At 38.1% G+C, this 12,876-nt stretch overlaps 1 protein-coding gene across 1 annotated transcript in view; it reads right to left on the bottom strand.

Moving 5' to 3' along the window:
- Positions 1-5,279: 5,279 nt before the first annotated feature.
- The window catches only part of LOC107102267 (vacuolar protein sorting-associated protein 13B-like), a gene marked incomplete at its 3' end in the record, with an annotated part of 78,672 nt that continues 71,075 nt past the window's right edge, over positions 5,280-12,876 (bottom strand). The window contains exons 13-16 of the mRNA XM_015401498.1: positions 11,504-11,686; positions 9,939-10,108; positions 9,652-9,846; positions 5,280-5,404 (exon numbers count right to left, since the gene is read on the bottom strand). Coding sequence (XP_015256984.1) covers positions 5,280-5,404; positions 9,652-9,846; positions 9,939-10,108; positions 11,504-11,686 — 673 coding nt within the window. The remainder of the gene's footprint in view (positions 5,405-9,651; positions 9,847-9,938; positions 10,109-11,503; positions 11,687-12,876) is intronic.

Genomic DNA, 12,876 nt, shown 5'->3' with positions numbered 1-12,876 from the left:
TGTGCTACATTTTTCCTATAACACATAAATGAACACAGAAGACAGTCTGAGAATCTTAGAAAACCAAGAGTTTAGCAGAATATTACAACCCTTTGTTGTCCAAACCAACAGAGTCTTCCATGAAAAATCTATTTTCCTGTTAATAAATCAGGAATGAACTTTACAATAAAGAGATTTCTTTAAAAATGTCCCCTCTCACATTCAACAGGATACGTGGAATTTTAGCGTAAATGATGTTGGCTTCTGTGTTATTATCAATGGAGATGCTCGGCCCGACATCAACACCTGTTTTGGTACCAATATGCAGAATTAAATCTACATTTAATTTAAGTTAGGTTAAAAATCTCAGCTGAAAAGTTTACCCGTCTTATAATGAAGTGAAGTTTAACCAGTTTTAACACAATGTAACACGTTTCTAAAGTCTCTTTTTAATCGTCTACTAATCCTAAGTCACCTTTAGTGACATACATGTGTATGTTGATACATATCCTACTTTCTTGTTGAGAGTTTATGATCAACAATAATGATGACATTTATTGGCCTTCAAGTATCAGACTTGTGGATTGCATGAAAATAATGTGGATCGTTCATTCCTAATTGCTAAGCAACGGCAGCAAACTATATCCTGACCAATGTGGTGCCAGTTCATAGTTAAAAAGAACTAGCTCAAAGTTCGGTTCACACAGATGAAAATAAACTAGCTCACGTTTAGTCTCCTTTTTTTTTTTTTTTTTTAAATGAAAAAAGTTAACAAGCCTATAAATGAACTAGTTTAAGTTCATTTAGTAAATTAAGCAGCATTTCTGCACAGTAGAACCCCATATTTCACCATTTAAATGTGTGATCATGATTTATAGCAAGAACTGGAAAATATTCACTGCAGTCAAGGTATAATGGATGTGCACTGAAGCCTTTATTTAGCCAAACTACACAGAACTTCAGAGACCTAGAGGAACATTCAGGTTCTGCTGAAAAGATCTGGATCCAAAATTATTTCTTCTGTTCCTCATTCAGTAGCAGCAAGATAGCTCGGATGCTTTAACTCTACGTGTCACTTTATACTTGCGGTAGACGTGGCTGACGTACGGACTTGTTTATTAAGTCCGTGTGGGCACAGTTTGCATTAAAAACCCGACTTGTTGTTTTTTTTTTGTCCAAGTCTATCTTTGTTAGTTCATGAATCTCTGCCAAGCGTTCTGCTAAACTGGCATTAGAAATACCAGCAGATAAACATAGAAAATAGCAAATGTGCAGAACCCTTACAAGAATTACCATTTTTAGATGTTCAAGTTAAAGAAATGACTGGTTGGACTAAACATACACTTAATATTTGAAATAAAATACGGTCATCATACAAATTGCCCAAGAACCTCTCAGCACTGACAAACATTGGTTTAATGAAAACCTTTCTCCCCAACGTATTGGATAATGGCTTTAAAAAATAGAATACAACTTAACATACCTATGTCAACAGATCAAAGATGGCAATATTAAAACATTTGAGAAACTAAAGGTTGACTTTGGTCTCCCCAATACAGACTTTTTTAGATATTTGCAACTGAGATAATTTCTAATGTCCCATAAAGACTGGGAAAAAATTCTACATTCCAATCCTATAGAACAATTTCTTGTTAATAAGTGTTCAATGAAGACAAAAAAATATTGGTAACTTAGAGATAAAAATATATCATATAAGTACTTGTAACTCACTAAATATTAAACAAAGATAGGAAGCAGAGACCTCGATAAATATATCAGACGAGACTTGGGAAGAAATATGTACGGAGTCACACCTTGTCACAAATTCAAACACTTGGCGAGAATTCAAATGGAAAGCTGTAACTACATTTTTTAGAACACCAGCTATATCGGCTAAAATGGGGCCGATGTATTCAGGATTATGTTGGAGAAAATGTGGAACTGATAATGCTAATCATACACACATATTTTGGCAATGCCCTAAATTAAATTTGTTTTGGAAAGACATTGTTGATGCCCTAAAAATAATCTTCAAACAGGAAATTCCATTCAATACAGACATCGCCTTATTGGGAGTAACACCTACAACTATTATTACACGAGATGAAAAATATCTTTTGAATATATTATTAACAGCTGCTCTAAAATGTATAACAATCAGATGGCTCAAACCCGAGCCCCCTTCCTACAATATATGGATTCAGAAGGTCTGTGATATATACCAAATGGAACAGATAACATATTCTCTCCACATTCATTAAAAGTTGGAAACCTGTCGTACCTCTAATGATGCAATGATTTTCTTTTTTTTTTTTTTTTTCCCTAACTCTCAAAGACCGGAACCTGTACCTCTCATACTCTTGAAATCACTCTGTTGTTTGTGTTCTGTATTTTATGTTTAAAAGTGTAAAAATACACATCTACATTCGTACCTCACTGTATTATTTGGAAAAATAATAAAAAAAATTTGTTCAAAAAAAAAAAAAGAAATACCAGCAGATTCAGAGTCTGAATGATGAAGACCAGTACTAGCAGTAGACATGCTACTCTGTCATGCTGTTTTCCGTGAGAAAAGCTGACCAATGAAAACTGACCTATCTAATGAAAAGTGTCGTTATCAATTAATCGCTGTGTGTGTCATTCATTATTCTCTGAGTGAACGCCGCTCCTGTTCATGTGCATGACTTGAAAGCTGATCAGTTCACCATTCATTTAAAATATGAAGTATTCAATGAACGTCATTCAATGAACACGCTCATGCACAACACAGATCAGGACAACATTGTAATGAGAGAATTACAGGTAAGACAACAGAGGGAAACTCTATTTACAAAGCTTCTGAGGAGCAGCGGCTGCTGCAGGGAGAGAAGTCCATGTAGACTCTCAGTCAGAGCCTCTGATCAAATGCCAGATTCATTTAATGATCGCAGAGGCTATGAAAAGTGTTGGAAATCTGTCAGATGTAGCACCACATATAAAAGTGGTCCAATTTACTGATATCAGGTTGAATTTGGGCCTGCCAGGAAAAGACAGGTCGCACTGAGCTGCTGAGTGACTGAAGCCTAACAGTCTGATCAATTGGTCAAATATATTTGAGCATAATTAGAACTTAAACTCCTGACGCTTAAATATATATAAATAAATAAATTTAATGTTGTATTTTAAGTTTTCTTTAATCCACTCAGCAATATTGCAATGGCAACCTAATCATCTCCAATCAAATATATAACATTTCTTATCTTATAGGCTGCATACAAACTTTCTATGATGTTGTTATGATTTAAAGTTGATGTTTACAGCCCAGCAGATATCAGGGTCCAACTATCCCCCATCAGAGAGGTAATGAAGCCTTGGTGGAGAGCAGAGATCAAACACAAAGCACATATGCTTTATTAGTAGCAGAGATCACAGAAATTCAGGTTCTGCTGAAAGACCAACTGGTTGCCATGACAGCGGGACAGTGACATTGCTGCAGATTGATTACTTGTCTGGAGAAGAAGTCAGGAAAGTTGAAGCCGTCTGCTGTTCTTCACATGTTTCAGTCTAAACTAATGGGCGAAATCGATTCCCAAGGTGGGATTTCTGGCCCAGGTTTCCTGCTTTAACAGGCACTTTGACTGCGAGGTGTGAGAGAGAGGGCACAGGGTGAGCGCGGGGGAGTTTCCAAACTATAAGGTCACTGATAATGGTGCTGGAGTGAATAATGGCCCCACATGGATCAAATATGTTCAAAACTGTTTAACCTGCAGGAGGAAGACAGGAATGAAAACCTTAAAGGTCTCTAAAGAATATTACACATTTAAGCCTATTAGAAGTTAGATTATCGTGAAGAATGTTCAACATCTACTTTACTCTCATTGTTTTGTTTTCCTTTTATCCGCATATCCTATAAAACAAATAAAATTAAGATTATTTACTCCTAGAGCTAGCAAAGCTGGAGATCAATCGATTTTCTTTCTTTCTTTTTTTTTAAACAAATGCCAATTAATTTATAAATCAGTCTAACCGATCCCTGATAGGTGCTGTTGATGTTTGCATCGATTCCTTTGGCATATATTGATTTTTCTTTCTCAATCTACATTATAAAAAGAATCTGACAATCTATTGATGTTTTGTTTGTTTTTTCAATAAATGTTTCTTCTTTGTTTAATACTTGAGATTTGTTTTGTGTCAATTTTATCATGAAATGGAGGAAAAGATATAAAGAAAATGATCAACCAGTAAAGGTCCAGAGTCATTTTTAATTATAATCCATTACTTTAAACAGAATTTAACACTGAAATAACATGAGCTTTTTATGAATCCATGTTATTTTTTTTTTAAATCTAAAGTAGAACAATCGTTCAGTTTGTTATATACACAATTTCCTGATTTAAACATTTTATAAAACACCTGAACTGAATGTTTGTTTGTTATTTTCTTTCTTTTCTATGGCTTAATGAGAGCGGTGGGCTTTATGCTGCCCTGCAAGGCTTTAAACCTGGGTTTAAATGGAGACAAAGCCATTCTAAAGCACATATCAAGGTGCTCATTTTGAGCCTGGATCCATGTTTATTTTTGATTCTGTTCATGGTGGAGAATCCTGCTTCACAGCAGCAGGTTGATTCAAACATCCTCTAAATGTTCAGGGTCATCTTTGAGCACCATTTCACTTTTCTGTCACCAGTTCACCGCAGTTCTTCCAGCAGTCCACACTTTCTCTGCTCTCTTTTTCTCATCATCTTCTCCTTCTTTTCCCATCGCCCGGCTTGCCACAGGTTTGCCTGCTGTGTCTAAAAGTAGCAGCAGCAGCAACACAGACTGACAGCAGCTCATTGGATAATTTTTATCACGTGTAGCCTGGTCCTGGACGGGCTTTACCATAGTAACAGGAGAAGCGGGATAAGCGAAGTTAGACACTGTCGTTGAACAACATGCAGTAATATATGAATGTTTTAAATCAGGTTGGGTCCAGATTAGCCAGCAGGTGGGTCCGGATCCAGACTAATACGTGACCTTTGCTCTATAGAATATAATTTGTTGAAAAATGTATAACAGAAAACAAAAAAAACTAAAGATTATTACAAAAAAGTAGATGGAAATACATCTCCAGTTCTTTTAATGTAATTTGGGAACATTTAGTTAGAATATCCGTTCAAAAACCTGGAGCTTCTAAGAATGCAATCTGTTATATTTTCTTCAAAACTATTAGTTGTTAATCATTAACAGCCATTGTAAAGGGTCCAGAGTGCCATTGGTGTCTCTGAACGTTCGACTGTTAAGATCATCGGTATCCATCGACCTCAACTTTCAACACTCACCAAAGAGCAGGCAGCTGTATGAGCTTCCCATAGATGGCTGTGCTGAAGGCAGGGATGATGGAGATGAGAGGCAGAAAGCTCCCCGTGCGATCCTGGCATGTTAAGCCGGCCTGGAACCCAAACACCTGCACAGACGAGGGGTAGGTTAAAAACAAGAAGGGGTTAAAAAAACAGAAACAAAACAAAAGCAGAGGACTAAAATCACACTGTTGAATAAAACCTAGTAATGACCCATATTCCATTTAAATTACAATCTGCAAATCCAAAAAGTTAATCTACGACTTCATGCCCCCCACTCAAACACACACCCTAGTAGAGTCACTTCTCCATTATGACCTTGTAAAGCAAACAACCACTTTGAGCTCCTACCAATAATCTTGCTAAAGTGAGAAATTAGCTGACCCCTCCCCTGATGACAGATACCATGTCACCAACAGAAAGCATCAATAAAGGTAGATTAAGATAAGCTCTTTTAAACCACTTCCTGAATTAGGTGAATTGCCACCAGAGTGACCTCCACCCTTGTTCTGGTCCGGCTGCCAAAATCCAGAGGCAGAGTTAATAACACCGACAGGGATGGGTCACCAGGATCCTGGGCGAGTGGCCAGCTGACTGTTAACCTCGCTGTGACCCTTTGATAAGGACGTCCAGAAAGACATCCCGTAAACATCCTGCTTTTAAAAACAACCTGGAAGACTGGACGGGGTCAAACCAGCTCGTTTTTTAGAAAAACTTAACACTTTATATATAATTCGGAAAGAATTTTATTCAAACAGAAAATTATTTTATTTTCTATTGGAAAAAAAAGAAAGAAACAAACTGAATTTAGTTAAAGCATGAGCAAAAGTGAGGCTGAATCCTCTTTAAATGTGCTGACTATGCTGGATAGATGGGACCAAAGTAATTTAGAGGTTAAACTTTTCTATATATTTCATCTGCTGATCATGATAATTGTTGACAACAATTACTGTATTTCATTAATCTTTTTTCTTGCTTCTGATCTTTGGTTCATCTTGATACAAACATAGAAACCAGAGCATGATGAGACTGGTGAGACAATATTTAATTTCTAATATGGAGAGTGAGAATATCAACCAGAAACAGAAAAGTAAATAAAACATTCAGGGTAGAAACCAGAGTAAACATTTGATCTTTCAGCAGAGTATATTGCACCTCATTACATAAACCGTTCCTTTAGGTTTGTTGCTTGACAGTTAGCAATAAAAAGCTCTCGCTACCTCTGATGCTAGCTGTGCTTTTCTCACAGATTGAGGTGAATAAACTGAATGAGGTGTGAAATGTTGGCACATAACAGATTCATAGGAGCCAGAGGCTTGAATAAAAATCCCTCAGGAGTTTTTAGGAAAACTGTTGATAAACGGCAGCGCTAACCTAGCGCTCTGCTAACCGATAAATGCCATCACATCAGAAAAAGTTGATGACAACTGCAAAATTCTAACTGCCTCGATTTCACAAAAGGTTTTGGCTTTTCCAGAAAAAAAAAAAATGTAGCCACCAATACCCTTGTCAAACTTTGACGTTTTAGACCAACGTATGCCTGACGTATGGAAAATCTTTCAAAAACGCTGGCATTCGTTGGATAAGTTATGAGCATGCTGAAGTACGCTGAAGCACAATGGCACATATTGACGTACGGCAAGTATGTTGAGAAACTTTGAGCATTTGATGTGTTCCGTACGACAGCTGGACGCGTTTCTAACTTACAGCTACTCTATAATACCATATCGGCAGCGTTTTGGTATAAAGGAGGTTCACTGGAGGAAACTATCTGTTATCATCCAGGCTTCATCCCCACCATAGGGTGACGTGAAGGTGAGAGTGATGGATGCTCCCTGCATTCACGCCCACTACCAACAAACTTCCTAGCAGACATGACGCTGAATCTGCTGCAACTGCAAACCTTCTTTATTTTTCTTTAAAATTAGAATTATTTTCTTTTTATTATTATTAATTATTTTCTTTTTTTTTGACGGCAGCTAGGGGAACGGCACAGATGATCTCACTCTCCAAATGGAATTGAACGATTCAGATTAGCTCGCCGAATGAATAGAAGGAGTAGAGCGTAGCCGCCTGGTGTAATATACATTGGTTAAATAAAGTTGTTGTTTTTTTTAAGTCCGGTGCGTGGATGACGTCATACACTTTGTTTTTAAAAGATATAAGTCTAAAAAATATAACCGCGCATGTCTGGGGGACAGTGATTCGCCTAAATGTTATGAATGCTGGCGTACCATAAAGAATAAATTATGAACAGTTTAGTTTGTGCCTTCAAGTTTTTGCCCATAGAAGGACGTTTCTTGGATATAACCTAACGGAATATCTTCAGATCAGCTTCAAATGACACAAAACTAATATGGGTTAGTAGAACATGATGTAATAACGTAAAAAAAAAGGGCCAAATGTAAAAAAAAAAAAAATTCTCCTTTAATACAGTGATCAAAGACATGTTTTTATGCAGGACAGGCGCCTCCGGGTGCATTGCTTCCCCCCTCAGGACACTGGCTTGTGCATCATTTCATGGGCATTACGCTGCCGTGCATAAAGCATAACTTAGACTGTCGTTGGACATAAGCTCTGGACTCGTTATGAATACTCTATGTATACACCCGAAATTGCAAAAGTACATAGAAAGTTCAGCGTATCTCAGTGTTTTAGGAGATTCCGTGACGTCAGGCATACGCTGTCTAAATCGGTAAGGTGTGACAGGGCCCTAAACAGAAGATGGAAACCCAGGTTTCCCGAATGGCAAATGGTATACCAAACATTTATGTCACATGACTGATTGGTTGTTAATGCTGTCAGCGTCTAACCAGACCTTCTCATATAAGTTGCTTTTCTGGCTCTAAGGCTCCTGATGCATCATTGCAGAACAGGACGGAGCAATTCTAGACTCCAAACAGGTTTCTAAAAACTCTGAGATGTGTGGTTCATAACAGTTTTCAACCTTTTCTTTCTGATAATAACAACCACGTGTAACCTCAGCTTGTGATGAAATATCATTTTGCATTATTTGCTTCAAAGCAGCTGATTTCAATTTTTTTTAAGTCTGCTTAAAATTTGCAAGATACTGAATGAAACAAAGCAGCCGTTTCTCTCAGCAGGGTATCATAATACAGCGATTTCCTCTAATGTATGTCTCAGAGCAGCAACTATAAAAAATAAATTAAAGCACAGCTTTCTTACAGCAGAAACAACTCAGTAGATGTGAAACCCTGAAGTAGATCAAAGATCCACTGTTGGTCATGAAGAACGATATTCACTCCTCGGATTTTACCTCCAAATACAAAGGAGTTGCCAAGGTCACACAAAGGTCATACGTGTCATTCCAAAGAGCTGTTTAGTGTCGGGTAATAGAGCAGAAATCTGAATTAATGGGCTTTCCGTTTTTAATTTAAAACCGGTTGAAGAAAGAGATATTCTTTTCAGGAAATAACCAAGTCAATAGTGTTAATCTTGAATGCCTGTTGAATATATGTAATAGCTGTAAGATCTCCAATTAGCTGCTGTCAACCACATGTAAAATAAAGAGCCCACATAGGAGTTCTAATCATCATATGATTGAACCTCTAATCAAGTGTTTCTAACCTTCTTTGACTAATGTACCCCTTTGAACATTTTTTCTTACCATGAGTACCACTCAGTCAAAAGTATTGATGATTGCCCAAAAGTGGAATGTACAATATCTAATTAAAAAATAAGGAGTATTTTATTTAATCTTTTTAACTTGAGCATTTAATTATTTGGCATGTTATTCTTTCCAACATATAAAAAATCAACATAAATATGGTGCCCAAAAGAGGGAAAGGAATCAAAATAAATACAAAATAAAACCATATTATAAATCTGCCTTTATTAAACTGGAGCTCCTCTGAGTAACTCCCCTTTATTCACATTACAAGTTAATGAATTGGAAACAATTACAGAACAAAAGTTATAGTCAGACTGGCTCCATTTGTTTGACTTTAATATCATCATTAATGGCACCTCAGCTCGCTTTGATGAGATCAGGTTGTGGTAAAACAGCTGATCCCAGCCTGTTCTCTACATCCAGCCGTTCCTCTGCTTGGTTTTGATGTGTGTCAAAGCTGAAGGTGAACTTAAAACATTTAAGAATAACTTAATTTTTGGTTGAAAAAAGCTTGTTTCATTTTTCAGGTGGGTCCTCACAAGCAGAACAGATTCCAGCCCTATTTTATTTAATTCCATGAGAAATGCAATATTTTCATGTACCTCTTGCAATGCACTTGCATACCACTAGGGGTATGCAAGTGCATTGCGATGGAATCGGTTCGATTATGTAGCTGAAGTAGTGTGAGCTAAATTAGGCATTCCTTCATATTCTGCGGCTCACCTTGAGGTAGAGATGTGCATAGCAGTGATGCAGCAGGTTGTCTGGGGGCTGGCTAAGGCTGCTGACGGTACTGACCAGCTCTGGACCGTACATTGGGACAGAGTGGTCAAAATTCACCCTTTCAACCTGAAACTGAACGGAGGGTAGCGGGTGCAGCGGCTGAAACACTGGAACAGAGGCCGGTCTTGGAGTAGCCTAAAAAAAACAAAAACAAGGATGTTGACACTGAACATTTACCAGACCTGAGAAGAACATTAAAAGGCTCTAGCAATCTGATCGGGAGCTACCTTATATCCCATAATGACGGGAAGAAGGGTGTGAAGAAGGTTGAACTCCGCCATTGAGACAGTCACAGAGACTTGGAGCAGAGTGACGGAAGTGAGTCTGGTCGGGATGAACTCCTCTAAACGAGAAATCTCCTCTGGGGTTGATGGACCATGGCACGCCTCAGTTACTTCTGAAAACAAACAAAAAAAATGCTTTATTAAGAAGATTAAGAAAGAAGAATTGAATTGTTCATAACATTAAAGGCACGATCTTATGAAAACGTAAAGAAAGAATGATCATCAAACACTGTGAGATATTTTCAATCATTGCACGGAGCTACAGCTTAAACTGTACGACGAAACCGCAGGGCTTCAACAGCAGGATTTGCCTACAAACACCCTATGACGGCCGACTGAATTTCAAACATGTTTGATTTTCTACAGATCTTACGATTCCTGATCGGGGGGTGGTCGTGAGAGGCTAATCCGCCCTCGTTACCTCCCGTACACTACACGACGTAGGACGAAACTCGGACTGATCCAAAAAATTCTCGCACAACTGGAAAATCGGCCCGAAAAGGCCAAAAAAAAAAACGTACAGTGTATGCCAGGCTTAAAGTCGTAGGGAAATGGCTCTTCCAATGGTTGCATTTCCGAATTCTCCGGAGCGGTGCCCTACTTTACACGGGTGAATAAAGTGAATTTAAATTGGTTGTTTATCAAGAGGGTGGGATATTTGTGGCGGAAGGTTCGCAAGCAAGTTTGGTTGTGGCTGGATTCTTCGAAGCATCTTGCTAACCAGTTAGCAACTTAGTGCTAGTAGGTTCCAAATGGGAAATTTCATTGGGACCAAGTAGCACTAAATTGGTGACTTAGAAACGAAAAGTTAAGGAACACTATGGAGAGCAGAAACATGCTAGAGGAGGAGAGTTTAGTGTCGGAGGTCGTGAATGAGTCTCCTCCATCAAACATTTTTTATTTAGAGGAGGAAAGCGGGGAAGAAGTTGTTGTTGAAGAGGACGCCAGGACGGCAGAAGCTTGGTTTGGTGTAGAAGGCTTACAGCCGTACATGTTTGAGCCCTTGCCTCGCAACGCTGCCAGTTCTGTTAGCTCTACGCCTGCTGAAGACACAGACGTCCATCCCTGTGAACACTGGGACGGAACTCAATGGGAAAGGAAATTATTCTGATTTCTTATTTCAACCGTTGCATTTATTAGCTACGACACATGAATCAAGATACTATGACTGAAAAAATTTTATTGACAGATGACCATGATATGATTGGCCGAATTTAGGTGTTCAGGCTGACGTATAACTAACTGGCCTGCATAAGATAACAAAAAAACCCCACAGATTTTAAGACTGTGGATTTGTTTTAGATAGAGAATATCATCTGATAAAGTGTAAATTTATATACATGTTTAAGCCAGAAAGATTTGACATTTAAATATGATTTCCCTACGACTTTAAGAGAATCTGCTTCAGACTTTCTTAGTTTACAGAGTTACTCCTTTTATATGTGTCTTGAAGAAAGGATTATGTCAGCAGACATAATGGATATGAAGACTAAGAAAAGTAAGCAAACCTTGCTGTGGTTTGCAATAAGGCTCATATTCGTGATCCATGGCACAGGTGATCATCTTGAGGATGCGGTGGACGGCACTACTGTGCAGCCTGATGTCCAGAGGTCCGACCACCAGCCTCTTCACGGAGGTCTCTTGAGCTGCAGGAACCAACTCCTCTGTAGTCAACGCAGCAAAGTCCTGATCTATAAAGATGTTAAAAAAATTACCAAAAGAATATGCAGAATTTCAACATTTTGCAAACATTTTACCAAGTACTGTAGAAAAAATTTTATTAATTCAATTTACAAATTTCTTTGCCGCCTTAATATTTGCAGCGATCCCTGTAATAACATTTCAAAGATATCTGTGGTGCAACCCAGCAGCAGGGAGCTGCACACACAGCCTGAACAGCCAGTGATGGAAAATCCAAATGTCCTGTTCTTTCACACAGCTGTCCCTCCATTCATCTCAGACCCGTGTTCCAGAGGTCCGCTTAAAAGACCAGGCTCCACAGCAATAGAGGAAAAAAAAACAAAAAAAAACGAGAAATTAAAAATAAAGAAGGGGGTGGAAGAATGGCAGAGAGACAGAGAGGGTCAGGACGCGCTTTATTCCCACTAGATTCCTGCAATAAGTTGAACACTACAGCCTTAAGTTTTGGTGGAAAAAGGCTTGAGAGGAAATGTTTGAAACTTATAAAAGGGGACAGGCATGGATTAGGCCTAATATTACCCATATGGCCGTAGTTTGAAAGCTCAGCAGAGTGATGAGGAATTAGCAACCATTTACTCTCCTACATTCTTTAGATTACAAATAAATGTGATCTACGCATCATTCTGAGGTGGATTTAACAGGAAACATGACCTGATTGGGTGTCGGGTGTTTGGTTTGTCACAGTTTCTATTGTATAGATTACATTTGGTTTCCTTGGAATGAAAATTTAAAAAAACAATGCAATCAAAAAATCAATACTTTGAAAAAACTTTATACAAAGACATTTTTTGAGTGTAACTTCACAGTTTTCTCATATTCCTTTTATTTTTATTTTTCATATGTTACTTTTCAAATGTTATCTTACAAATTGAACTCTTTTTTTTTATTGCATTTTACAACTCACATCCTCGTCAGTCCAGTGAAGCTGCATTTATATTGGTCTGCTGGACGTCAGCAACAAAGTAGCAGCTTAAAATCATAGGGAAGCAGCTGTTCCGACTGTTGCATTTTCAAATTCTCCCAGGTGTGCAAAATTTTACACAAGTGAATAAAGTGAATGTGATTGGTTGATTATCAAGGGGGCGGGATTGTTGAGGTGGAAGGTTCGCAAGCATGTTTGGTTATGGCTGGTTTGTCGGAATTATCTTGCTAACCAGTTAGCAACTTAGTGCTAGTAGGT

This window comes from Cyprinodon variegatus, unplaced genomic scaffold (assembly GCF_000732505.1).
Source record: "Cyprinodon variegatus isolate N-32 unplaced genomic scaffold, C_variegatus-1.0 Scaffold1226, whole genome shotgun sequence".
NCBI classification, from domain to species: Eukaryota; Metazoa; Chordata; class Actinopteri; order Cyprinodontiformes; family Cyprinodontidae; genus Cyprinodon; species Cyprinodon variegatus.
Note: the sequence above shows the minus strand (reverse complement) of the source record. Positions and strands in the feature narration are given on the sequence as shown.